The 26,870-nt window shown below is 36.7% G+C and overlaps 1 protein-coding gene and 1 non-coding gene across 4 annotated transcripts in view; one reads left to right on the forward strand and one right to left on the reverse strand.

Moving 5' to 3' along the window:
- Positions 1-23,652, forward strand: part of Rb1cc1 (RB1 inducible coiled-coil 1) — an 84,526-nt gene extending 60,874 nt beyond the window's left edge. For 2 of the 3 annotated variants that reach the window (XM_042696118.1, XM_042696119.1), the window contains 9 exons: positions 6,338-6,503; positions 8,308-8,416; positions 8,510-8,750; positions 9,111-9,165; positions 12,336-12,383; positions 16,636-16,694; positions 18,880-19,016; positions 20,294-20,364; positions 21,968-23,652. In XM_042696118.1, the coding sequence (XP_042552052.1) occupies positions 6,338-6,503; positions 8,308-8,416; positions 8,510-8,750; positions 9,111-9,165; positions 12,336-12,383; positions 16,636-16,694; positions 18,880-19,016; positions 20,294-20,364; positions 21,968-22,045 (964 nt within the window). In that variant the 3' untranslated portion in view covers positions 22,046-23,652. The remainder of the gene's footprint in view (positions 1-6,337; positions 6,504-8,307; positions 8,417-8,509; positions 8,751-9,110; positions 9,166-12,335; positions 12,384-16,635; positions 16,695-18,879; positions 19,017-20,293; positions 20,365-21,967) is intronic. The other variant, XM_042696120.1, reaches the window with a different exon arrangement.
- Positions 23,653-25,156: 1,504 nt separating this feature from the next.
- LOC122121968 lies at positions 25,157-25,258 on the reverse strand. Its single transcript, XR_006150067.1, has one exon. It is a non-coding gene; the product is annotated as a U6 spliceosomal RNA (small nuclear RNA).
- Positions 25,259-26,870: the final 1,612 nt, after the last annotated feature.

Raw genomic sequence — 26,870 nt, forward strand, 5'->3', positions numbered from 1 at the left:
AGACATTATCATCTCTCATCATCACAAGAAGGGTGAGTATAGTAAATTAGGATATTTTCAGAGATCACATATAACTTGAGTATATTTAAGTGTTCTGTTTTATTGTCATTTTACTATGCCTAATTTTAATTAATTATAAAGATTTTGAAACTAAATATGTATAGGAAAATACATAGTATATTAAAGGTTTGTGCTAATTTCATGTATTTCTTGGAGGAATTTGAAATTCATATTCTACAGACAAGGCAAGCTGTGTTACAACTTTAATAGAACAACTGCCATCCTCATTCATTTATATGTTGCCTGTAACCCTCTTTGTCAAGAGTTGAATAGTTTCAATGGAGATCATTAGATACATATTGCTACTCATTTGCAACAGAAATTTTCAACTCCTGCTTTCAACTAATAGGAATTGGGGTGGGGAAGGAATGTCACCAGGCTAATAACTACATGTCAAATAGTAAAGGCCTTACTGATTTGATCCATCAAGAAGATGAATCACCAATGGTTGTTAGATAGCCCCTGATTTTATGATAATTGATTGCTAATCTCTGTCTTCTATATAGGACATATTTGTAGATTAAGCATATATTAAAAATCTGTGTAATGAGATGGGAAATTTCACCTTTCCTTTTCTGCCCTAACAGTTCTCATTCCATGAGTAAGAGAACTTACCTGTAGTATAAGCTGTTCCAGTACTGATTTTGGACATTTCTAACAGGTCTTAATGGAGAGACTCAGTGGATTCTTAATATTCAAATAATAAAAATGCTACCCTAGTAGGCCACCAAGTGTTCAAGATGAAGCAATGCATCATAGTCTTTCAGACTTCTGGAGGCCATAGATTCTTTGACAATGTGGTTGATTACTGGTTCAGATCTTGGATCTGGGTACAGAATATGATTCTTTTGACTTAATATTTCCTTTTGGATTTAGATTTAATCTGAAATAGATACTAGAGTTAATGGATTTATTTTAACAAGCTATACCTCCCCTTTCAGCTTTTTTTGCAGCTTATTTGGAGACAAGAGTCTCAAAGACTTTCCTGCCCTGGCTGCCTTTGAACTGTCATCCTCAGATCTTACTAAGCCTTCTGAGTAGTTAGGATTCCAGGGATGAGCCACTTCTGCACAGTGGCTCTTTAATTTCATATGCCAGTTTTCTCCTCAAGCAGGTAGCTTATTTGGAAATGCCATGAATGTCACATTGCTCACACATCTAGCAACAACCATCTGTGGATAATACTAGACCATTCCATATTATGTATGTGTATTTCTCACTGGATAATTTGAACCACGACATTCCTGAAAAGGGGATTTTGGATAAGCTCAGATTCTCTGCCATGCAGAAGAAACCTTTGAAATGAAATTGATTTAAGGACAGTCTACTTTTGTCAATGTTTCGAAACTTGATTGATTACTCTTATGCCAGAATTAACATGGAGTGCACAACAAACATGGAGGTACATTTGCAAGATGTAAATAAAAGACTATTAACTCTTATCTGTAGTGTCAAAAATCCTCAGTCAGAAAGGAAATGCACACAGGAAAATGGGAAAAGGGTTTGAAAAAAGAAATTGAAGATGGCTAATCATTCTGTTTGGGATTAAGGAAAGGTAAAAAAATCAAGAACTGCTAAATCAATTGTTTATATAGTAGTTTATATTTTTATATAGTTTACATTGTTTACATTGTTTACATAGGGTGAAGTGATGTCTTACATACCTGTGTGCAGACAAATGAGTGTAAATGTGCATAAAGTTGGTATACTCAGGTTCAGTGAAGTCTGCCTACTATACAGTTCATTGCCTTGCTTTTAGCAAGTAATGTTGTGTCTTTTGATGACTATGGGTGAGGATATTTTAAAAATTTCAATCTCCTTTTAATCTCCGAGTTTTAAAATTAGCATACACTAGTTGTACAAGCACGGTTTCATTGTGACATTTCCATGCATGCTTATTAGTATATCCTGATCAACCCCAGTCTTTCTCCCAAAACCACCTGTACAGGCTCTGTTTCCCACAGCCCTCCCACTCCTTCTAGTGCCTTGGTGCTCCTCAACAGACGCTCTCCTACTTTCCTGTCATTCCTTTCTTTTTTCTTTTTTTGCACCAATGTTTTCATCATGTAATTCAAATGCTCATATATTATATTTTAAGAAATACCCTCACTATTGCTTCTTTTTCCACCAACCTTTTATATGTATATATTTATATACAGTATATGATGTACATTATATACCATATATATTATATATAATATACATATATGTACATACTCATGTCTTTTAGGTCTAGCTTCCATATATGAGTGAAACATATTTCACTTTTATGTTTAGCTTATCTTGCTTAATGTGATGATCTCTAGTTCTGTCCATTTTCCTATAAATAATGTGATTTCTCTTTTTCTTGAGTAATATTCTTGGTACACTCATGCCATAGTTTATCCACTTATTGGTTGCTAAGGCACCTCTGCTGATTATTTGGTCCTCCTGAATAAAGTGCAATAATCATTGCATCTTTTCTTTATTGCATAGTACACCTTTTTTGCATAGTAAGTTACATTTTTTTAGAAATATATACACTAATGTCATAAAGCATATCTATTTTTAGATTTTTTCGAGGAATTTCCATGAAATGAAAGATTTTTTTGTTGTTGTTGTTGGTCATGAGGATTGAACTCTGTTCCTGGGTGCTCTCCCTGAGCTCTTCAGCTCAAGAGAGTTCTGCCATTTGAGCTACAGAGCCACTTTTGGTTTTCCAGTGGTTAATTGGAGATAAGAGTCTCACTGACTTTCCTGCCTAGGCTGGCTTTGAACCTCAATCCTCAGATCTCAGCCTCTTGAGTAGCTAGAATTATATGAGCCACCAGTGCCCAGTGTGAGAAATTTTTGGTGGAACTACTTTCTTAGTGAGATGAGGGAGTATCCTACTCACTGTCAAGTTTTAGATTGTGATATTAACAGATTCTGACGTAGTAAATGTATCTGCTTACTTGAACTCTGATTTCAAAGTCTGTGCTATTCATGTGTGCAAAGATAGTTTTATATGAGTTTTGGTTGACTATAAGAACAGCACAATTTTCATAGATAATTTTTTTCTTAGATTTTTGTGGTGGTTTTTTTGGGTTAAAATTTTAATTGGATTGTATAATATACTGTGTAATCTTTTCTGCCTATCCTTCCTTACCCACAAATTATATACAGCTCCTTGCATTTTTACAGAGCCAAGCAGTGGTATTAGAAAAATAAAACCTATTTCAACTGTTATGGCCTCATCACTAAGGTTAATCCTCATGATGTTAGGGTCATTTCAAGTCTATGGTTATTTAAAATAGAACAGGTTATATACTTGGCATCCTCTCCCCTCCCCTCCCCTCCCCTCCCCTCCCCTCCCCTCCCCTCCCCTCCCCTCCCCTCTTCTCTCCTCTCCTCTATCCTCTCTCTTCTCTCCCCTCGCCCCTGTCCCCTTTCCTCTCTCCTCTCCTCTCATGGTTGTGGGGCTTGAACTCTGGGCCTAGGCACTGTTCCTCAGCTCTTCAGCTCAAGACAAGAGCTCTACCATTTGTGCCACAGCACTACTTCTGGTTTACAGGTAGTTTATTGGAGATAAAAGTGTCACAGACTTTCCTGCCTAGGCTGGCTTTGAACTGTGATCCTCAGATCTCAGCCTCCTCAGGAGCTAGGCTTATAAGCCTGAGCCATCAGTGCCCGGCTTCTTTTATTTTCTTAATGATACTGCCATAATGATAGTACTATCTTAAGTCTTCAAAGTGACAATTGTGTCTGTATGCATTTATGCTTCTGGAACCATCTCTCAGCTGTCTTTTTTGGGGGGGAGGGGGTCCGGTCATGGGGCCTGAACTCTGGGCCTGAGTGCCGTCCCTCAGCTCTTCAGCTCAAGGCTAGCACTCTACCACTTGAGCCATAGCGCCGCTTCCGGCTTTTTTCTTTTTGTTTATGTGGTGCTGAGGAATCGAATCCAGGGCCTCAGGCATGCAAGGCAAGCGTTCTACCACCGGGCCACCTTCCTAGCCCATGTCAGCTGTCTTTTCAGCACATTAATCCAGCAATATTATCTACCAGGCAATCTGAAGAGGCAAGATACTTAGAAATTATAGGTACTTCCACCCCCTACATTCCATCCTTATACTCATTCACTACTTAAATTACTGTTTACTCCTTAAATTACTATTTTGTTCTCATTAATATAAACTCCTTCAGCCTTGTTTACTATACTATGTTCTGATTTCCTAATGGTATTCGTTTTCACGATAGGCTTTTTAAAACAAGCCTAAATTTGTACTTTGTCACTGTCTAGATTAAACTTCATTGACTTTACATTGTGTTTATAGTTAAGCTTGCTATTACTGTTAGCTATTCAAGATCTGTCTTGCCCTGCATTTCCTATGTCATTCCAATAATTCTTTGTTTATCTGAATCTGGCATTCATGTTTATCTGAATCATGGTAGGTCATTTACTTTGAATTGTAGAGATCATTCTTCACAAAGACACAGCTGTAATTGATTTTTTTTTTGTTTTTTGGGTAATTGATAGTTTAATCCTTGACTGTATCTAGTTTTACTCTGCACGTTTAAATGATAATAGCATGCCCTTTGTTAAGTCTCTTTGTTAACACTTTCATTTCTGCAGCCTGTAAGATTTTATTATTTATTTATTATTATTTTGGCTGGTCCTGGGGCTTGAATTCAGGTCTTGGGCTTTGTCCTTGAGCCTCTCTGTGCTCAAGGCTAGCACTCTACCACTTAAGTCACAGTGCCACTTCCAAAGTCACAGTGCCACTTCCAGCTTGTTCTGTCTATGTGGTACTGAGGAATCAAACCCAGGGCTTCATGCCTGCTAGACAATCACTCTACCACTAAGCCACATTCCCAGCCCACTCTGTCAGATTTTTATACCTGCTGTTGTGTTTCACTTATACATTCCCTCTCTCCCAACACTACACATGAAAGTTTGAAAACAATTTGCCTTAACTTTTAGATTAATTTTGTTACAGAAGAGGGAGTCTGACTCCCACCCATCCTGTAATTACGAAAAAATCTCAGACTTGGCTCTTAAAAGCTGTTTATCTCCTTCAAGGAAGATTTGTCTCATCATCATGCTTTAATTAGGAGTTTGTTTTGTTTATTGTTGCTTTTTTGTTTTTGAGCGAGTTCTGGGGCTTACACTCAGGACCTATTTGCTGTCCGTAAGCTTTATTGCTCAAAACAAGTACTCTAGGGCTTGTGCCACAGCTCTGTTTTGGGCTTTTTGATGGTTAATTGGAAATAAGTGTCTCCTGTGCTTTCTTGTCCAGGCTGACTTGGAATGATCCTCAGATCTCAGCTTCCCAAGTAGCTAGGATTACAGTAGTGAGCCACTGGCACCTGGTGAAATTAGTAGATTTTGGCTGTAATTTTAGAAATTTGACTAATGAATGATTATCACTTGTTAGTATTATACATCCTTGTCATGTAATTAGGCAATTACATAGGAGAAGGGCAAACATTTTAACTTAACATTGAAGTGCATGCTGATTCTAAAAACATTAAAGTATTTAAAAATCAAGTAAATGCATATTAAAAATATAAGCTACTTGGTAATGAAGGTAGACTGAAAAATTTTAGCCACACTACATCCTCTTTTGGCAGTGTGTTTTAATACTTTTAAAGGGATTTATTCACTTTTCAAACTTACTGCATAGATTTATTTTCAGAATTGGCTAAAGATTGAAAGTAAATAAGATTAATAATTAGTGTGTACAAAAAGTAAAAATAAGCATTGCTTGGTGTTTCTTCTTTTTTATTTGTTCTTCTCTTGTCTTCTCATATTTAATGCAGGTGAGCAATCAATCTTTAAGAAATGAGACAAGTTTTTGACAAGGAATACTAGTTTAGAAATATGTAAATTTTTATAATGTGAAGTGTTAGGTTCCTTTTTAGCTTCATATTTATTACCTGGCAAAATTAGCTGAAATCTATTTTATGAAAATTAAGACCTTTTAGCATAAGAAATCTTTGGATATTTTTGTTTTTTCACCAGTCATGTAAAACTGCTTACAGGGATAGCAAAACTGAAATTTAAAGCTAATGGAGAGGTATACTGATTGTTATACATATCAATAAAAGTAGCATTTTGTGGTAAGTTTACCTGATACAGTCAACCAGTATATCATTGTTACTAAACTTTTCCTCAAGTGATAAAAGGCAAAAGGGTTCAAGTACAAACAGCTTTCTCACTATATTAGGTTAATGAAAGACAAATAGCCTAAATGTAATACTTGGTGCATTTGTAATTGCATCTATAATTATTAAATTAATATGATATTCTGGTTTTAAGTCCTACCATTGAATCCACCAGAGAAGATTCTTCAAGTTTAGTTGCCGAGCTTCAAGAAAAACTTCAGGAAGAAAAAGCTAAGTTTCTAGAACAACTTGAAGAGCAAGAAAAAAGGAAGAATGAAGAAATGCAAAATGTTCGAACATCTTTGATTGCTGAGCAACAGGTATGACCCTATCCTTACTTGAGAAAGGTTAATACAAATGAAGAAATCTGATGAAGATTTCTTGATTTCCCTGATTCTGTTAATATGTATTCATAATAAAGTTATGTATTAAAAAATGACAGCCACAAAAGTGTTAACCAAGGACAGTAACTCTTGAGCAAGACTTGTCAGTTAATGAAGAAATGACAATTCATTACATGATTTATTCTACATTAATTAATCTCTTTTTCTTGCTTTCTCCTTGTGTGCTCTTTTGTAAGCACAAATAATAGTTTTTAATTTCCAAAATGAGCCAGACTAACACCGAGTTTTAAACTGATAGCTATCTAATTAAGGTCTTTGTAGTTTTAAAACCTCTGTTAATTGTTATATAATGAAATTACTAGAAACAACCTAGTCTTTCTAATATACTTATCAATTGTGATAAGCATGTCAAAAAATTCATCTCATTATATAAACAGCAAACATCATGAAAAGAACCAAATGATTAAAAATGTGCCTTGATGGGGCTAGAAATGTGGCTCAGTGGTAGAGTGCTTGCCTAGCATGCATGAAGCCCTGGGTTCAATTCCTCAGTACCACATAAACAGAAGAAGCTGAAAGCGGCACTGTGGCTCAACTGGTAGAATGTTAGCCTTGAACAAAAGAAGCTCAGGAACAGTGTCCAGACCCTTATTTCAATTCCAGGACTGGCAAAAAAAAAAAAGAGTGCCTTGACAAATACTTTAAATTTTTCTGTATAAATAATACAGAAACAATTTAGTACAAAGCAAGTTATAAATTATAGCTCTCTTTTGAAGGTTCTTTCTGTATGCCCATTAGCTAAAGTATACTTAACATTTAATGAATTGAAATTTTTATGTCAAAGCAATTATTTTATTCTTAAACTATCCTGTTGCTGCTAGCATTATTGCTGTTATTCATTGGTCCAAGAATCAGTGAACTTTTGGGATTCAAACAGCCAGAAGCCTGGCACAAGTGGCTTACACCTGTGATCCTAACTACTCAGGAGACAGGATGGAGATTTGATGCCAGCCTTAGGCAAGAAAGCCATGAAACTTATCTCCAATTAACCACCAAGAACCCAGAAGTAAAACTGTTGTAGACTAGAGTGAAAAAGCAAGGGTCAGTGCCCAGATCTTAAGTTCAAGCCATAATACCAGTATCCAAAAAGAAAAGAAACGCTAGGCAGATAGAAAGAAATCATGTTCAAGTGACCATTTTGATCATTTCACCATTCGTTGATTATTTTACGCTTCAAGAAGATTCAGTGACATTTTTAACAATTCAGTCTCTATGAAAACAGCTTTGTGTAGTTAAAATTTCTGATTGATATCTCTGAATCTAATGATATCTCTGCTGGGAGTTAGATATATGAGCTTTATAGGAAGAAAGTTTGTAAGTCGGAGAGTAAACCTGTAACTAATAGAAATATAGTGTCTAGAAACAAAACAGAGTTAATTCCTGTTATTGTAGTAATCTAGGCTTAAGAACAAAAGTTTTTAGAGGCAGGAAAAGAACAAGTGTGTAACAATTGTGTTTGGATTGTTTATTGCTATATTTTCCCGGAAATTTCAAAATCATTTGCTAATGTTTTTTCTTTGATAATATATGGTTGATAATCTGGAAGTAGTATTTGTTTTTAAGATAGTAAATCAAAATCAAGAAAATACAACCTTTTTTGAGTGTATAATATTTTGAATCACACTGTTTCTCCATGCAGAAATGTACAACAGAATTGTAAGTTTATTCTTAGAACTAGCTGTTAATTGTATTCAGATAATTTAGTTACTCTTTGTTTCAGACCAATTTCAACACTGTTTTAACAAGGGAGAAAATGAGGAAAGAAAATATAATCAATGATCTTAGTGATAAATTGAAAAGTACAATGCAGCAACAAGAGAGAGATAAAGGTCAGTACTATTTTGATAAGGTTTTTAATCTCTTTTATAAATGTAAAAACACTTTTCAGTAAGTAATGTCTATTTCAATGTGGTGTCCTTTAGATTTGATAGAATCTCTTTCTGAAGATAGAGCTCGGTTGCTTGAGGAAAAGAAGAAGCTTGAAGAAGAAGTCAGTAAGTTACGTAGTAGCAGTTTTATCCCTCTTCCACATATAACTACTGCCCCAGAGCTTTATGGAGCTTGTGCACCTGAACTCCCAGGTGAAACAGAAAGACAAGCCATGGAAACAGCAGAGGAAGGAAGAGTGGATTCAGCAATGGAGACAAGCATGATGTCTGTGCAGTAAGTATCTATGTTTAGACCATCAGAACAGTTCTCCAAGTTAAAGAATTCTCAAGAAAGGATGCTCCTTACATGACTCATTATCGAGAGCTTATATATAGTGTATCATTCAATCAAAACAGAACCTTGGGAAGAAAGGGACATCCTACATATAAAAGAGGCAGTTAGAGCAAAATACTATAAAGAAGAAAAGCAATTCAAAACCAAAAGGTTTTATAAAGCTCACAACTGACTCCCACCCTCAAAAAGGATATAGATATGTATCTATATATATAGATGCATATCTATATCAACATATAATTTGCATATATTTTAGAATTTTAAAAGACTGAAACTTTAATAAAAATAATTTTCTTTTAGAGAAAATCTCCATATGCTATCTGAAGAAAAGCAGAGAATAATGCTGTTAGAACGAGTAAGTAAATTCTCTTCTTAATATTTTCACTTTGGGAAAGTATTTAAATGAGCCTTATTCTGGTAATATATAATAGACTATTTGCATCTGTGAGTTACATTTTTTTTTTTTTTTTTGGTCCGGTCATGGGGCCTGAACACTGGGCCTGGGCACTGTCCCTCAGCTCTTCAGCTCAAGGCTAGCGCTCTACCACTTGAGCCACAGCACCACTTCTGGCTTTTTTCTTTTTTTGCTTATGTGGTGCTGAGGAATCGAACCCAGGGCCTCAGGCATGCAAGGCAAGCACTCTACCACTGAGCCACCTTTCAGCCTGATTTACATCTTTGTTATGGTAAATTTATTTTTATAATGTTTTGAGTTCAATTCTTATGACTTTAACAGCTGGCAGTAGTATTAGGCTTAAAATAACTTTCCAATGATTGGCATCTAAATAAGAGAAAACATTTTGTTTGTTAGACATTGGTAGCTAACACCTGTAATCTTATCTATTCTGGAGGGTGAGACAGATCAAGGTTCAAAGGGACCCAGAAAATTTCAAGACTCTACTATTCAATTAACCAGTGCATAATGGATGAAGAAGTGGAGAGTGTGGCTCAACTGTTAAAATGTCAGGCTTGAGTGAAAAAATTAAGATAGAGAGAGGCCCTGTGTTAAAGCCCCTGGTGTACACTCATAAAGTAGAAAATGAATAAATTTTTATGAAATAATGGTTTTAGTTAATGATAGTTCAGAAAAATAAATAATAAGAATTTTTACACATTTTCGTTGAGGTTTTGTTCCTTTTTTTGCATATTTTTTTAATTTTTTAATTTTAATTTTTTTTGGGGGGGGGGTCCAGTCGTGGGGCCTAAGTCTGGACCTGGGCTCTGTCTCTCAGCTCTTCAGCTCAAGGCTAGCTCTCTACCACTTGAGCCACAGTGTCACTTCCGGCTTTTTTGTTTATGTGGTGCTGAGGAATCGAACCCAGGGCCTCAGGCATGCAAGGCAAGCACTCTACCACTGAGCCACATTCCCAGCCCCTGCATGTTTATTTTAAAAACAAATTATATGTTAGAAGTGAGCAAAAATATAAGACAAGTTGAAGAAGAAACAAGATATGTTTGTGATAAAGAGTAATTGAACACTGTGGGAATGTAAAGTTGTTCAACCACTATGAAAAGCAGTATGGAGATTCCTCAAAAGACTAAACATAGAGCTCCCCTATGTCCCAGAAATCTCTGCATATTTACCCAAATCACCACAGATAAGTCCACACAATAGCTACCAGCACAACTATGTTCATTGCAGCATTATTTACTATAGCTAAGATATGGAATTGACCCAGATGACCCTCAGTAGATGAATGGATCAAGAAAGTACACTCGCTCTCGCTCTTTCTCTCTCTCTCTCTCTCTCTCTGTGTGTGTGTGTGTGTGTGTGTGTGTGTGTGTGTGTGTGTGTGTGTGTGTATATAATGGAAATCTATGCTTCCTTCAGAAAGAATGGCATTGCCCCATTCATAAGGAAATTCAAAGACTTGGAAAACATCATATTTAGTGAAGTAAGCCATATCCAAAGAAACATAGGCTCCATGTTTTCCTCATTTCTCATTGGTGTATGCCTAGAATAGTCCTAGCAGAGGTTCACAATATTCAATAGCTATATACATATGACCATTTAAAATTATGCTAGTGGAAATAATTCCCACGATATGGAAACTCTCTTTTTTGGGGAGGGAGGGGGGTCCAGTCATGGGGCCTGAACGCTGTCCCTCAGCTCTTCAGCTCAAGGCTAGCGCTCTACCACTTGAGCCACAGTGCCACCTCTGGCTTTTTTTCTTTTTGCTTCTGTGGTACTGAGGAATGGAACCCAGGGCCTCATGCATGCAAGGCAAGCGCTCTACCACTGAGCCACCTTCCCAGCTCCGTTTCTCTCTCTTTTTTTTTTAAGTGTACTGCTTGCAGTTATTTCCTTTGTTTTAAATTTTTTCTCCTCTTGGTTTATTCCCCATAGTCACTTTCTGATTTTGGTACCGTTGGTCTTGTATATAAGTATATTAGTTTTATCTGATTTAGGGAAGGGAAATCACGGGAACAGTGGGATAAAGGTGAACCAATCAACAGCAATACTTACTAAACAGTATGTTGGAAATGAGCTTTACAACTTGTAGGGGAGGGATAATGGGAGAAAAGGAGGCAGGGGTAACACTGTTGAAAAACAAATGTTTTCATTACCTCGTGTGACTATAACCCCTCTGTACATCATCTTTACAATAAAAATAAAACTTTTAAAAAAGAATATTGAAATGAGTGGAGAAAATTTTTGCAATAATGAGCCTCCTTCCAGTTGGTACAAAGTTGTATACATTTGACAAATCTTTATTCAGTATCCAGTTTGAAGGGCTAGTCATAAAATTCAGTGGTAGAGCACTTGTCTAGCATGGCTAAAGCCATTGAATTCGCTAGCTCCTCAATAACCAGTTTCATCTCTTAGCCTACTGAGATTTCAGCAGCATCTTTATGCTTTAAAAGCTTATGATTTAAAAATCCAAAGTCAAGTTAGGTACCAGTAGCTTACACTTGTAATCAATCCTAGCTACTCAGGAGGTTGAGAGCTGAAGATCCTATTTCAAAGCTTGCTTACACAGGAAGCCTGTGAGACTCTTGTCTCCAATTAATCACCAAAAATGCTGTACAGGAAGCTGTGGCTCAAGTGATTAAGCACACTGCCCTTGAGCACAAAAACTCAGGGACAGTACACATGACCTGAAAAAAAATTCCAAAGTCAAAATTCTACAAGTATGGCAACTGTTCTTTGGTTATTAAAAAGTTAAGTGATTACTCCCTCGGAATCACCTGTGACATGTTTTGTAAATGTACATTCCTTCTTTTACATGAGATCTACTAGGTAAGTCAGTTGGGATAGAGCTCACATATTTAATGCTTATTTACAAATTTAACAGGCAGTGCATAGTAAAATGTAACAACCATTAACTTAGATATATATATCTAAAATTGTTCTCATTTTCATGAAAGTAATAGCTAAAGCACTTGGAAGCAAGTAAAAAATAATCTCATTAACATGTTATTTCAGAACTGTACATTATGTTGATGAACAGTTATTCTGTTTAGATTTATTTGTGTAGGTACAAGGGTAAACTACAGGTCTCTTTTTTTTTTTTCTACCTATAGACATTACAGTTGAAAGAAGAAGAAAATAAGCGGTTAAACCAAAGACTGGTAAGTTGTTTTTTTGGGCAGTAGTTAACATTTTATAATTATTTACATTTTATTTCATTATAGAAATCTACCATCTGAAGGATGTGTGCTGTGGAATTCTAGTGTTGCTTGTTAAGCCATATTGTTCACTTACTAGTATTGATTCTCAAAAGTGAAGTTATGTCAGAGTTGTCATGTGTGACTTTAGGTTCATGCTTATATAATGTTTGATTCTTAAGAAAACTGGCTTGGGAGTCCATAATTAGGGTTTGCAATCTTAGTGTTGAATTTAAATCAAACTAAGTTCAAATTAGAGTTACCCTTCATAAGCTGTTTGAAGACACATGTTCACTTAAAGGTGTACATATTCAATATATCATATCCTCTCATAAATCTCATAAGTCTTGTCTTCTCCTTAAGTGATATCTGAAAGAAAAAGACCCTTTGTGGTCTTCTGATTTGGATTGAATATACTTTTTATTTTTTGTCAGTCCTGGGACTTGAATTCAGGGCCTAGACAATGTCCCTGAGCAGCTGCTTTTGCTCAAGGCTGGCACTCTGCCACTTGAGCCACAGCACCACTTCTAGCTTTTACTGTGTATGTGGTACTGAGGAATCGAACCCAGGACTTCATGTATGCTAGGCAAGTACTCTAACACTAAGCCTCATTCCTAGCCTTCAATATACACTTTTTTTTTGGTCCGTAGTGGGGCCTGAACTCGGCCTGGGCACTGGCCCTCAGCTCTTCAGCTCAAGGCTAGTGCTCTACACCCTGAGCCACAGCACCACTTCCAGCTTTTTGAGCTTATGTGGTGCTGAGGAATCGAACCCAGGCTTCATGCATGCAAGGCAAGCACTCTATCTCTGAGCCACATTCCCAAACACCAGGAAGGAAATTTTAAATGTAAGGTTTTGTCTTAAATTGGTTTTTTTTCAAGATGGAATAAAGACATACCTATTATTCCAGAAAAAGCTAAAATAGTTCAGTTTGAGATTTTTGGCATACTGTTAATTTTATTTCAGTCACTTTATGTCAATATTTTATTCAAACAAGCCAATCATGAGCAGAATGAGAACCTGAGCTTACAAATCTGAACAGAGGGATAGGGTCTGCTGCATTAAAGTTAAATTGGGGAACAGCCTTCCTGTTCTGTGTTTGCCAGATTTTGGGGCTGATGGTACCCATATCTGCAGAAGTAAATTTTGCATCGCTGAGACAATTCTTTATTATTTTTATGTCTATCATTGTGACTCCATGGTCTTTGGAAAGCATATTTATAACAGCATGGCTATAATACTGTCCCTCAGGCGAGGTAAGATAACCATGAATTCAAGGCCTGCTTGGACTACATAGACATGTCTCAAACCTCTTTCTCCCCATAAAAAAAGAGAAAAGGAACAAAATTAGTTGTATAAACACAGAGAAGTCCTTAGTTTGTGCAGCTCTGTGTTAGGTCTACTTTGCTTAGGTAAGGTGGCCCTTGCTACCTATTGTGGCCCTATGAATGAACTCACTCCAGGTGTCAGAAAAAGATATAACAGGTAGATTGAAAACCTTAATACTATTCTGTTGGTCACCAAGAAAGAATGGTTAGGGCTGGGAATGTGGCTTAGTGGTAGAGTGCTTGTGTAGCATGCATGAAGCCCTGGGTTCCATTACTCAGTACCACATACACAGAAAAAGCAGAAATGGTGCTGTGGCTCAAGTGTAGAGTGCTAGCCTTGAGCAAAAGGAAGCTCAGCGATAATTCCCAGGCCCTGAGTTCAAGCTCTAGGACTGACACACAACGAATGCTTATGTTGATGTTTTAATAAACTGAGGCATCAAAGAAAGTTCCTTTAAGATGAGAGAAGTCATTCTCAATCTCCTTTTTGACTTAGATCATTTTTTAAAACAGGCTATTACTTTTTGCCTGAGACCATTTTCTTCCTATTTATGCCTCCTACACAACTGGAATTATAGACTCTCAAGGTCATGCCTTGCTTATTTGATGAGATAGGGTCTTGCTAAGTTTTTGCCTTTGAGCAACCTCACAGTCATCATTCTAATGTCAGCCTCACAAGTAGGTAGGATTTCTGATGTGTGTTACCATGCCTGGCTTAAGGTCCATGAAGATATTTTTAAGTATATTAAGATATTTGATTTTTTAGTGTTCCCAAAAGAAACCATTTTTTTGTCTTTTTTTTCCTGCGAGTCCTGGAACTTGAACTCATGGCCTGGGCATTATCCCTGAGCATCTTTTCTTTTTTAATAAGTTTTTTGTTGTGAAAATTCTGTACAGACCGGTTACAGTTACACGAGCAAGGTAATGAGTACATTTCCTATCAAGCATTGTTGTCCCCTCCTTTATTTTTCCCCTACCATCTCTTACCTCCCACCTCCACAACTACACTCTCTCGCCCCCACTTTGTCCCCCCACCTAAATTGTAAAGTTCGTTTTTCAACATAGTGTCTTGTACATCTCATTGTTACAATGGGTCAACCTGTATCCCTATTTAAACATTTTGTTTTTTCACTTCCCCTCCCTAAATTATACTGACATCAAATACAGTGAAAATAGGGGTTTTCCCCTGGGGGAGGAACATACAAAGCAACAAAAAAATCACATGGAACATTTTAGATATGTTAGAAACAATAGCAAGAAAGAAAGAAAGAAAAAAAAAAACACTTGTGTCCCTACCTTGGGCTTCATTTCACTTAACATCATCTTATCTGGTCATGTGTACATAGCTTTTGACCTTTTCTACTTGTCCCAGACATATACTAGTTACTGCAAATAAGGAAAACCATGGAACTTGTTTCCTTGGACCTGGCTTACTTAATATAATTTTTTTCATCTTTCTGTTTCCTAACGAATAGAGCTCCATCTTCCTGATGGAGGCATAGAATTTCATTGTATATGTATAGCACATTTTCTTGATCCATTCATCACTGAGGGGCATCTGGGTTGGTTCCATATCTTAGCTATGGTAAATAATGCTGCAGTAAACATAGGTGTGCTAGTAGCTTTAGTATGGTCTTGTTTGTGATCATTTGGGTAAATGCCCAAAAGTGGGATTGCTGGATCATAGGGGAGCTCTGTAAAGTCTTTCGAGGAATCTCTATACTGCTTTCCAAAGTGGTTGAACAAGTTTACACTCCCACCAACAATGCAGTAGGGTTCCCTTCTGTCCACATCCCCTCCAGCATCTGTTGTTATTAGAGTTCTTGATTATAGCCATTCTAACTGGGGTGAGGTGGAATCTCAGTGTTGGTTTGATTTGCATTTTTTTTATGGCTAGAGAGGTTGAACATTTCTTCATGTGTCTATTGGCCATTCTTATTTACTCTTCAGAAAAGTTTTTCTGTAAGTCTTTAGCCCACTTACTTATCGGGCAGTTGTTTGTTTGAGGATTTGTTGTTGGGGAATTTAATTTTTTGAGTCCCAAGTATATTTTAGATATGAGACCCTTATCTGTTGTGTGGCTAGTGAACACCTTCTCCCAATCTGTGGGCTTTCTATTGATCTTGCTAGCTATGTCCTTTGCCATGCAGAAGCTCTGCAGCTTCATGTAATCCCATGTGTCCAACCTTTCTTTGATCTGTTGTGTTTCTGAGTCTCTATTAAGAAAACTTGGGACTGTGCCAAGGAGCCCTAGGGTTTCTCCTATTCCATCCTGTAATGTTTTCAGGGTGTCTGAAAACAAGGTCTTTGATCCATTTGGAGTGGATTCTGGTGCAGGGTGGTGATATATTAGGATCTAGCGTTAGTTTTCTACAGCACCATTTTCCCAGCACCATTTACTGAAAAGGCTATCTGTCTCCCTGAGCATCTTTGTACTCAAGGCTACCTTTACCACTTGAGCCACAGTGCCACTTTTGGCTTTTTATGAGTAGTTTATTGGAGAAAAGATTCTTACAGACTTCACTCCCTGCTGGTTTTAAACCACAGTTCTCCGCTCTAGCCTCCTGAGTAGCTTGGATTACAGATGTTACCCAGTGAGCCACTGTTGCCTGGCTATTTATCGTTTTTTTTTTTTTTTTTTTGATAACGTAAATAAAATGTGGTTATAACATCAATTTAATCCAAAGAAATTCTACAAAAAAGTACATAAATTTCTTTACCCGAACTAGTTGTTAAAATAATTATGCTAGTGAACATATATAATACAGAACTGTGGACTTTTGTTAGTTTGGAACAGAGACTTGGATGTGTGACACCGAAGAAATGATTGTACAAAGTGCACATAATATTGTTTATGAGGTTCACACCGTGTTCTTTTTTTGTCCTAGATGTCTCAGAGCATGTCTTCAGTATCTTCAAGGCATTCTGAAAAGATAGCTATTAGAGAGTAAGTATCTATCTCTTTTATTCTGTGGATACTTGAATAGTTCCAGAAAATGTGTTTTTAGTCTCAGAAATTGTTCAGGCAGCTGAGTACTTTGTACTTAGTGGTAATAAAAATATATTGCAAACCTTGGTTATTCTAAATTGCTATCCTGGAACGGTTCGGCTTACATTCCAAATCCTTGTTTTAGCTTTATCATTTTTACAAATGTCCTTCAAGCTTTTTAGGTTCTAACAAACATTTCAGCTAATGTCACCTCTTAAATTCCTATTTCTCTTCTTAGTCCATTTTAAGTTAGAGTCTTGATTTTAAGATGGTGTTTCTTTTTTTTTTTTTTTTTTGGTCGGTCGTGGGGCTTGAACTCTGAGCCTGGGTGCTGTCCCTTAGCTATTCAGCGCAAGGCAAGCACTCTACTGCTTGAGCCACAGTGCCACTTCCAAGATGGTATTTCTTGATTTTTACTTTTTAGTTTGTTGACATGATACAGGTTTATAATAAGCTTAGAAATTTATCAAGGGAATAATTTGTTCCAGGTTACCCTATGGTAATAAAGGATCTATGGAATGAAGAAAAACATTACTAGTAACTCAACAGATAATAGGCTCTTTTATAGCTGACAGAACCAGTGCCAAGGCCAAAATTACTGAACTAAATTTTTTTTTTTTTTTTTGGGGTCCGGTCGTGGGGCCTGAACTCTGGGCCTGGGCACTGTCCCTCAGCTCTTCAGCTCAAGGCTAGCGCTCTACCACTTGAGCCCAGCACCACTTCAGGCTTTTTTTCTTTTTGCTTATGTGGTGCTGAGGAATGGAACCCAGGACCTCATGCATACAAGGCAAGCGCTCTACCACTGAGCCACCTTCCCAGCCCCTGAACTAAATGTTTTTAAGATCTCTGTTTTAAAGTTTTATCTTCTCTGGGTGATTTGAAAGAACAGTATTGTATCTTCTCTTTTCCAACCACATGTCAAATCAATGGGTAATTAATTTATGATCTTCTGAAGATTACAGAGAAATGAGCCATAAAAATCATTGCCTCAAAGAGCCTCATTCCCACCTTTGTGGTTTTGCTATAGGTGTTTAGCCAAAACAGTACTTGCAGCATGGTTGTGGCAACAAGTATTTGTAGAATAATCAATTAATGAATAAAAGACCACTAGCTGACGATTTATCTGAGGGAGTGAATTAAATGATCATCCTTAAAGATAAGAAATGTGGAGGCAGGCTGATGGCTCACACTTACAATACTAGCTACTCAGGAGGCTGAGAATCTGGCCAAAAAAAAAAAAAAAAAAAATCTTTCTGAGAAAGGTTGAAATATAATGAGTGGGTGGGGTTTTTTTGTTTGTTTGTTCTTTTTCTACACTCATCTAAGCAAGCCAGGCACTAGTGGCTCATACTTTTGAACCTAGGTACTCCAGAGACTGAGATCTGCAGGAAGCCAGCCTGGGTAGGAAAGTTTGTGAGACTCTTACCTCCAAATAAGCACCTCCTCCCACCCCTCCCATAAAAAACTAGATGTGGAGTTGTGATTCAAGTGGTAGAGCACTAGCCTTGAGTAAAAAAAGCTCAGGGACAATACCCAGGCCTTGAATTTGAGCCTAAGAACTGGTACTAAATTAATTAATTAATTATACATTGATAGTTTCAGGCCAGCCTACAGTATACAGTGAAACCTGTCTTTATGTTTTGAAGACATGAATATGATGAATTGGAGTTGGGCAGAAGATAAAAAGACCATTATGTATATGTCAGGTCAAATATTACCATAATATTGTAAAGCTTTTTGGAGTATAGTTATCCCTTGGAGTGTCCTTGGAAATTGGTTCCAGTACTGCATGCAAATAGCAAAATCCATATATACTCATCCCTTAATGTCACGTATTGTTTGTATATCACTCACATCCTCCTGAATACAATTCAATTATCTGTAGGTTCAATTATCTGTAGATTGCCTATAATATAAAATATAAATATGTTGTAATTTTGTCATACTATTTATAGGATAAGGATAAGAAAAGTCCACATATACTCAGTACAGATGGTATTTATCCATGTTCAGTTGAATCCAGTGGACACAAAGTCCAAAGAAACAGAGGGCTAGTTGGATGTATGTGTTTCCGGATGTATGTGTTTCCGGACAGGGTGATGATAGTAACTGTACATCAGTAACATTGCTTTCCTTTTCTTAGTTTTCAGGTGGGAGATTTGGTGCTCATTATCCTAGACGAGCGCCACGACAATTATGTTTTGTTTACTGTTAGCCCTACTTTGTATTTTCTGCATTCAGAGTCTCTGCCCGCTCTCGATCTCAAACCAGGTGAGGGAGGTAAGTGTCAAATCCAGGACTAAAATATTAACATAATTGGAGGAACTATATTCTCCTTCACCATTACATAAAAATCAAGCCATTAGATGGGAGCTCTTCTTAAACTATTTTTTAAAAATAAAAGCCACATGCAGGTGTTCTTGAATTTTATTGACAATTCAAAATTAACTGTGTTGATATATGTAATGGATCACTTGGCCGGACTATTATAGGATCCAAACATCCCATGTATTAATAATTAAAGTTATATTGCCAGAATGCTCATCTTATTTAAGCTCATATTCATTTGTTTATGAAGAAATTACCCCCCACCCCCACCCCAAAGCTGTCTTTTCTGTCTCATTATCCAGTGTTTCTGTCTTGGATTGGACTTGTGTCATGAGTGCTCTATTAAGGCCTTTGGTAGTGAATTGTTAATCGTGTGTTTGTGGTACAATAGTCTTAGGTAACTAGGAAAAATGAGAATATACATTTATAACTTAATTTCCTAAAAAAAAAAAATAGGTCAAGGAACTTGATTTCTCCCCCTTTTCCACTCGTTTCTACCCACCTGGCTTATTTAAATTTGTATATCTCAGTGTGTGGTGTTGGGATGGAATTCAGGACCACTGGCACATTCTAGCTAGGCAATGCATACAAATGCTCTACATACTGTATAGCACTACTCTACTGCTCAGTTCTTCAAACATTTTATTTGCGAATGGTTGTGGAAAGAAATATACCAAGTTAAAATTAATAGTTAACCACGATTTTACTTATTAACGTTTTCCCTATTTGCATTCTCTAGATATGCCACATTTTACAGATAAATCCACATAGCTGTTTGAAAGAAACTAAAGACAGTACATATTTATCTCTTAGTTTAGTTTTATTAAGCTGATAACTCATTTTAATCTTCCTTATATAAGAACTCTCCTTCTACACTAAATTTGATTTTTAACAATTATTACTTGTTTATTTAATACATACCTGTTCACACGTCCATGACAGGCACTGTGGCTGCAGGTATGAGCTGCCTATCCTGAAGTGATTTGCTACTTTTAGAAATGTGAAAGTTCTTCCAGTAGGTGGCATTGTTGAGTTAACCTAGAATTTCCTGATATATGCATACTTAGTAAATGAGTAAAAAATCATATGTACATATTTGTTCAAAAACAACCTGAATTCAGTTTTCTTACATAAATTAATAAGCTTTTATCGAACCTTTGAGTGTTTTAAATCTGACAGTTCTGTTTTCCTGAGTAATTATAAAGGAAACTAACAATTTGATTTCTTAGCTTCAGGTACATCTAGAAGACCTTGGGTACTTGGAAAAGTAATGGAAAAGGAATATTGTCAAGCTAAAAAGGTAAAAAATATACCCTGTAATTTAAGCCTACAAATTATAGAAATTGTCAGGTCACTTTAGCCCACTTGAGTTTGACTTTGAAGTAAAAAAGTTTAAACCACCAGTTTTATATACGTTCATATTATTTGCCTTTAGATTGTAAAGGTACATAAGCAGCAGTCTGTCAACCTATAAAGAACGTTACTGTAGGGCTGGGAAGGTGGCTCAGCGGTAGAGTGCTTGCTTCGCATGCATGAGGCCCTGGGTTCAATTCCTCAGCACCACATAAGCAGAAGCTGGGGCCATATATATCTAAAATCAAAAGTGGGATCCTCAGTAGGGATGAGGAAGGGCAAGAGGAAAAAGAGCATTCTCAAGGGAGTCTCATCAAAAGGAATTCAAAGAGAGCTATGAATATAGCTTAGTGGTAGAGTGCTTCCTCGCATACATGAAGCCCTGGGTTGGATTCCTCAGTACCACATACACAGAAAAATCCAGAAGTGGAGCTATGGCTCAAGTGGTAGAGTGCTAGCCTTGAGCAAAAAGAAGCTCAGGGACAGTGCCCAGACCCTGAGTTTGAGCCCCAGGACTGGCAAAAAAAAAAAAAAAGTTACAGTAATATTTTTCTTTTATGGCTATTACTAATTACTAATGTTACTAGTGTGCAGAAAACATCCCTCCATAACTAGAAGCAGCAGTGAATTATATTTAAACATAGGATTGATATTTACTTATTTTTATATTCCACCTTTATTGAAATAAAATGAAATAAAATGGTGTAAGGTATTTGGTGGCTTAAAAGTGGATCAGATTGGGCTGGGAAGGTGGCTCAGTGGTAGAACACTTGCCTTGTATGCATGAGGCCCTGGGTTCGATTCTCAGCACCACATAAGCAAAAAGAAAAAAAGCCTGAAGTGGCGCTGTGACTCAAGTGGTAGAGCACTAGCCTTGAGCTGAAGAGCTGAGGGACAGTGCCCAGGCCCAGAGTTCAGGCCCCACGACCGGACCCGAAAAAAAAAAAAAAAAAAAAAGTGGATCAGATTATAATGTTAGCATTATCCACGCTATAAAATTGGTGAAACTTTTTCCTTCCTGACTAATTTTGGGCCTCAAGGTTATAAAACACTAATAGAATTTAAACTGAATGCTTTTCAGTTTCTTAATTCAGTGATAGATGGCTCACTTTAGTATACTCTTTACAAGTAGATACAAACTTTTGACTTCTACCAGTGTTAATAACTCAGTATAATCTTATTTAATTAGAAGTATGTCTTGGGGTTGGGAAGATGGCTCAGTGGTAGAGCACTTGCCTTGCATGCCTGAGGCCCTGGGTTCAATTCCTCAGCACCACATAAGCAAAAAGAAAAAAAGCCGGAAGTGGCGCTGTGGCTCAAGTGGTAGAACGCTAGCCTTGAGCTGAAGAGCTGAGGGACAGCGCCCAGGCCCAGTGGTTCAGGCCCCACGACTGGACCCCCCCCCCCAAAAAAAAAAAAAAAAATAGAAGTATGTCTTATGTAGACTCACTTTTTCCCTCCCATCCCCCAATTCTTTAGCAGTTTGTGGTAGATGAGAACTTACTTTGGTTTGATCTTTCAACTCTTTCCCTTTTTTCTCTCCCTCTTAGGCACAAAACAGATTTAAAGTTCCTTTAGGGACAAAATTTTACAGAGTGAAAGCTGTGTCATGGAATAAGAAAGTATAGCATCTGGAAGAAGTTACTACATTTTATTTCATTTTCTGATTTGTCCTCCAGTGCTCATGAATCACTTCAAAAACAGTCCATCTTTTTATATGAAATCAACATAGTATACTTCATTGGTGTACAACACTTACTTTTTAACTGGCTATTATTAGGAACAATAAATTCATCAAAACCCTTGGCTGAATTAAAATGGCTTTGGTTTTTTTTTTTTTTTTTTTTTTTTTTGGTTTGTTTTACTTTTACCCAGATAACTCTAGAAATGCGGACCAAATTATTTCATTTTCTCAAAGGGCAGACCCTGTGCATTGTGGCTCATGGTTAGCCATATTCATTGCCTGTTAAATATTCATTAGCTTGAACTTTAGATGTAAATGTTACCTATTACCAGCATTTGTCCTTTTGTGAAAATCAGTATCAGAATACTTGCACTCTTCAATACGTTCTTTATTAAATGTATAAATTCTTCAAAAATAGTTAGAGTGTTACTGCATGCCGATAATCATAATTTAAGTTTGCCTCAATAGATTGCTAAAGCAAATTCTTTCATTTCTTTAAATGCCCTTTTGATGTTATGAAGGGAAAAAACACCTATAATTTTTTGACTGACTGACTTTAAGATCAGCCATAAATGATCAGCAGTCTTCAAAAGCACTTTGAACAAATAGGCCACCTGGGTTCTATAGGGAAGAGTCTGTGCCACTGATGTTTTCACATGCAAGACTCAAACCTTTTCCACATCTTTATGACTCTATTTAGAATAATCATACTGGTAAAATCTCAATTCATGGTTGAGTTTCAGAAAAAGATACTCACTGTACATTAACCATTTAAATAACAAAATATTGTATTGTAAAAGACCTGTACAATTTTAAAAACAATAAAGATTTGAACCTGTAAATGTGTGTGCCTTTTAAAGGATACATTTTTAATATATTTGAGTGATTGCTGCGAAGTGTGAAAAAATTGTTCTGTATCATATCAGAGAGAACCATGTTTATTACAAAAATGTTGTTTATATTCTATGTAATGGAGTAAAAACAGTGTTATGTAGAATAGCGTTATGTAAAATAGGCCTTTAGAGAATTTGTCATTGAGCAAGGGTATTTAAGTGAGGTCATATAAGAGTTGTTTCAGATTTGTTGCTGGAGAACAGTAACAATGATTTTTCAAAAAATATTTAATTTCTTCATAAATAAGTTGAATATTTTTTTAAATATGTATATCTAATACTATAAAAATGGAATAAACATCATAGTGTATAGATTACTGAATTTGATTAATGAATAAAGGAATAAATGATTTCATATGTTTCTAATGAATCCTTCCATGACATCTTTATGCAAAGAATACCAGTATAGAAAATGATTTTGAATATTGTGGTTTTGTTAAGTAGATTTGCCTGGGTTTAAATGGATCTGTTAAGCAGACTGTCATAATTGGTGGGTTCACATTATATGTGATCATTGTGCTGTGGAATCATTGAGTGTGATAGTATGTGTTATGATCATTGTGCTGTGGAATCATTGAGTGTGATAGTATGTGTTATCAAGTCCACCATCTCATTAACAACTTAATGATCTTTAATAATGGACATCTGTTGCTTTATATTTATCTTATCATGCCAATGGTCACCTGTATTTTTCATAAGCAAACAAAACAGCTGAAGTGATTTTTATTAGTCTGAAAGAATAGGAAATGTCATATGGAAATCTAAATTCCTATCAATTGGGTTTGTAACTTTCAGTAATTAAAGAAATGCACTGTAAGTTTTGGTACCAAAATGCCTGGCTTATAGTTAATGTCCTAACTTTAGATGAATTCTATATTGTCTCATAACACAACATAATAGTAGGTAGTACATCCTCAGTGGGGTTATTTTTACACAATCTGAGAATTACAATTTGTTGTTGTTGTTTTGTTTTTTGTTTTTTTGGCCAGTCCTGGGGCTTGAACTAAGGCCTGGTAACTGAAACTGAGCTGCTTTTGCTGCTTTTGATACACGGGCCACTTTCAGATTTTTCTGTTTATATGGTACTGAGAAATTGACCGCAGGGTTTTATTCATGCTAGGCAAGCATTCTACCACTAAGCCACATTCCCAGCCAAGATTACAGGTTTTTGGGTTCTTGGGTTTTTTGTTTTGGTTGTTGTTTGAGATCTAAAAAAAAATTTTTTTTGGGTCCGGTCGTGGGGCCTGAACCGCTGGGCCTGGGTGCTGTCCCTCAGCTCTTCAGCTCAAGGCTAGCGCTCTGCCACTTGAGCCACATTGCCACTTCCGGTTTTTTTCCTTTTTTGCTTATGTGGTGCTGAGGAATCGAACCCAGGGCCTCATGCATGCAAGGCACTCTACCACTGAGCCACCTTCCCAGCCCCTGAGATCTCAAATTTTAAGTGGTTTGAAATATATCTGGCATGTACAAATAAGCACTCAGCATGTCAGCTAGAAGAGGTTCCAGAAATGTAGCTTTGTAGGAAGCTAAGCACCATTGTACACATTTGTTATCCCCTGAAATGGGCCAACTAGAGAAGTTAAAGTGAGCCTGGGAGACCTTGTCTACTTGTCTCACAAAAGAGGTGAGGAAAGAGGTAGTTTTGTTTGTTTGTTTGCTTGCCTGTCATGGGGCTTGGGCCCAGGCACTGTCCCTGAATCTCTTTGTGCTCAGTGCTAGTGCTCTAGCTCTAAGGGGTAGTTTATTGGAGATAGTCTCATGGACTTTTCCTGCCCAGGCTGGCTTCGAACAGGTCTCAACCTCCTGAATAGCAAGGAGTACAGGCATGAGCCCACTGGCCAAAGTTAGCTATTTAATAGGAAATTTAAATTACATTTCATTCCAAGTGAGCTTTAAGCAGACATGATTTATACAATTGATTTTTAAAAATTTTATTGTAAGAGTGATGTACAGAGTGGTCACAGTTACATAAGTAAGGTAATGAGTACATTTCTTATGGAACATTGTTACCCCCTCCATTTTCTCCCACTCCCCTCTCCCCCCATATTGTAAAGTTCATTTCCAACATAGTGCCTTATATTGTTGATGCATTGGTTTACCCATTGTCTTTTGTCTCATTCTTCCCTAAGTCAGATAATCATATATACAAGACACAGGATACCAAAAAAGTGTATAGAACATTTCACAAATTTGTCATCCTTGCGCAGAGGCCATGCTAACCTCTTTCATTCCAATTTTAGTATATGTGTTGCTAAAGCAAGCACACATTGGTTTACATAGGCAAAGATTTCATACACTAAAGTTAATGTAAAAATTATAAACATTTTTATTAAAATAATCAGGTACAAGTCTTTCAAAAGTAACTTACAGAATCCATGTCCTATTTCATAGTTTACCATCAAAAAGTAATTGTTTTAGCCATTTTTATGTAGTAAGCTAAATTATATAGCTATAGCTAAATTATATAGCTATACTTTATTTTTTAAGTATTGGGATTCTGAATTTAGGTCTTATAGCTTGCTAGGCAGATACTGTGCTGTTGAGCTACATCTCTAGCTCTTTTTAAAATACTTTTTTTTATTGTAAAACTGTATGGGGGAGTTACAGTTACATGAGCAAGGTAATGAGTATGTTTCCTATCAAGCATTGTTGCCTCCTCTGTTTTTCCTCTACCATCCCTTCCCTCCCACTTCCACAACTACATTCCCTCCCACCTTCCATCCCCACCCCAGCCTAAATTGTAAAGTTTGTTTCCAACATAATGTCTTGTACATTAATAGGGATAAAGGTTAACCTTTATCCCTATTTAAACATTTTCTTTTTTCACTTCCCCTCCCCAAATTAGAGAATTGTATATAAAAGATACAGGTCACCAACATCAAATACAATGAAAACAGGGGTTATACCCTGGGTGAGGAACATACAAAGCAACAAAAACATCACATGGTACATTATAAATACTTAGAAACAATATCAAGAAAGAAAAACACTTGTGTCCCTATGGGCTTCATTTCACGTAACATCGTCTTATCTGGTCATATGTACATAGCTTTTGACCTTTACTACTTGTCCCAGATATACACTAGTTACTGCAAATAAGGGAAACCACGGAACCTATGTTTCTTTGGGCCTGGCTTGCTTAATACAATCTTTTCCAAGTCTTTCCATTTCCTAACAAATGGGGCGATGTCATTTTTTCTGATGGAGGCATAGAATCCCATTGTGTGTATATATATATACCACATTTTCTCGATCCATTCATCTACTGAGGGACATCTAAGTTGGTTCCATATCTTAGCTATAGTAAATAATGCTGCAATAAACATAGTTGTGCTGGTATCTTTCGTATGGTCTTGTTTGTGATTATTCGGGTAAATGCCTAAAAGTGGGATTGCTGGGTCATAGGGGAGCTCTATGTGGAGTCTTTTGAGGAAACTCCATACTAGTTTCCAAAGTGGTTGAACAAGTTTACACTCCCACCAACAATACGGTAGGGTTCCCTTCTGGCCACATCCCCTCCAGCAAGTGTTGTTATTAGAGTTCTTGATTATAGCCATTCTAACTGGGGTTGAGGTGGTATCTCAATGTTGTTTTGATTTGCTTTTTTTTATGGCTAGGGAGGTTGAGCATTTCTTCATGTGTCTATTGGCCAGCCTTCTTTCCTTTTCAGAGAAGTTTCTCTTTTAAGTCTTTAGCCCACTTATTTATTGGGCAGTTGTTTGAGGATTTGTTGTTGGGGGATTTAATTTTTTGAGTTCCAGGTATATTTTAGATATGAGATCCTTATCTGTTGTATGGCTAATGAAGATCTCCCAATCCATGGGCTTTCTATTGATCTTGCTAGTTATGTCCTTTGCCATGCAGAAGCTCTGTGGC

The sequence above is a fragment of the Dipodomys spectabilis genome, unplaced genomic scaffold, assembly GCF_019054845.1.
Source record: "Dipodomys spectabilis isolate Male_0828 unplaced genomic scaffold, ASM1905484v1 ptg000199l, whole genome shotgun sequence".
NCBI lineage: Eukaryota > Metazoa > Chordata > Mammalia > Rodentia > Heteromyidae > Dipodomys > Dipodomys spectabilis.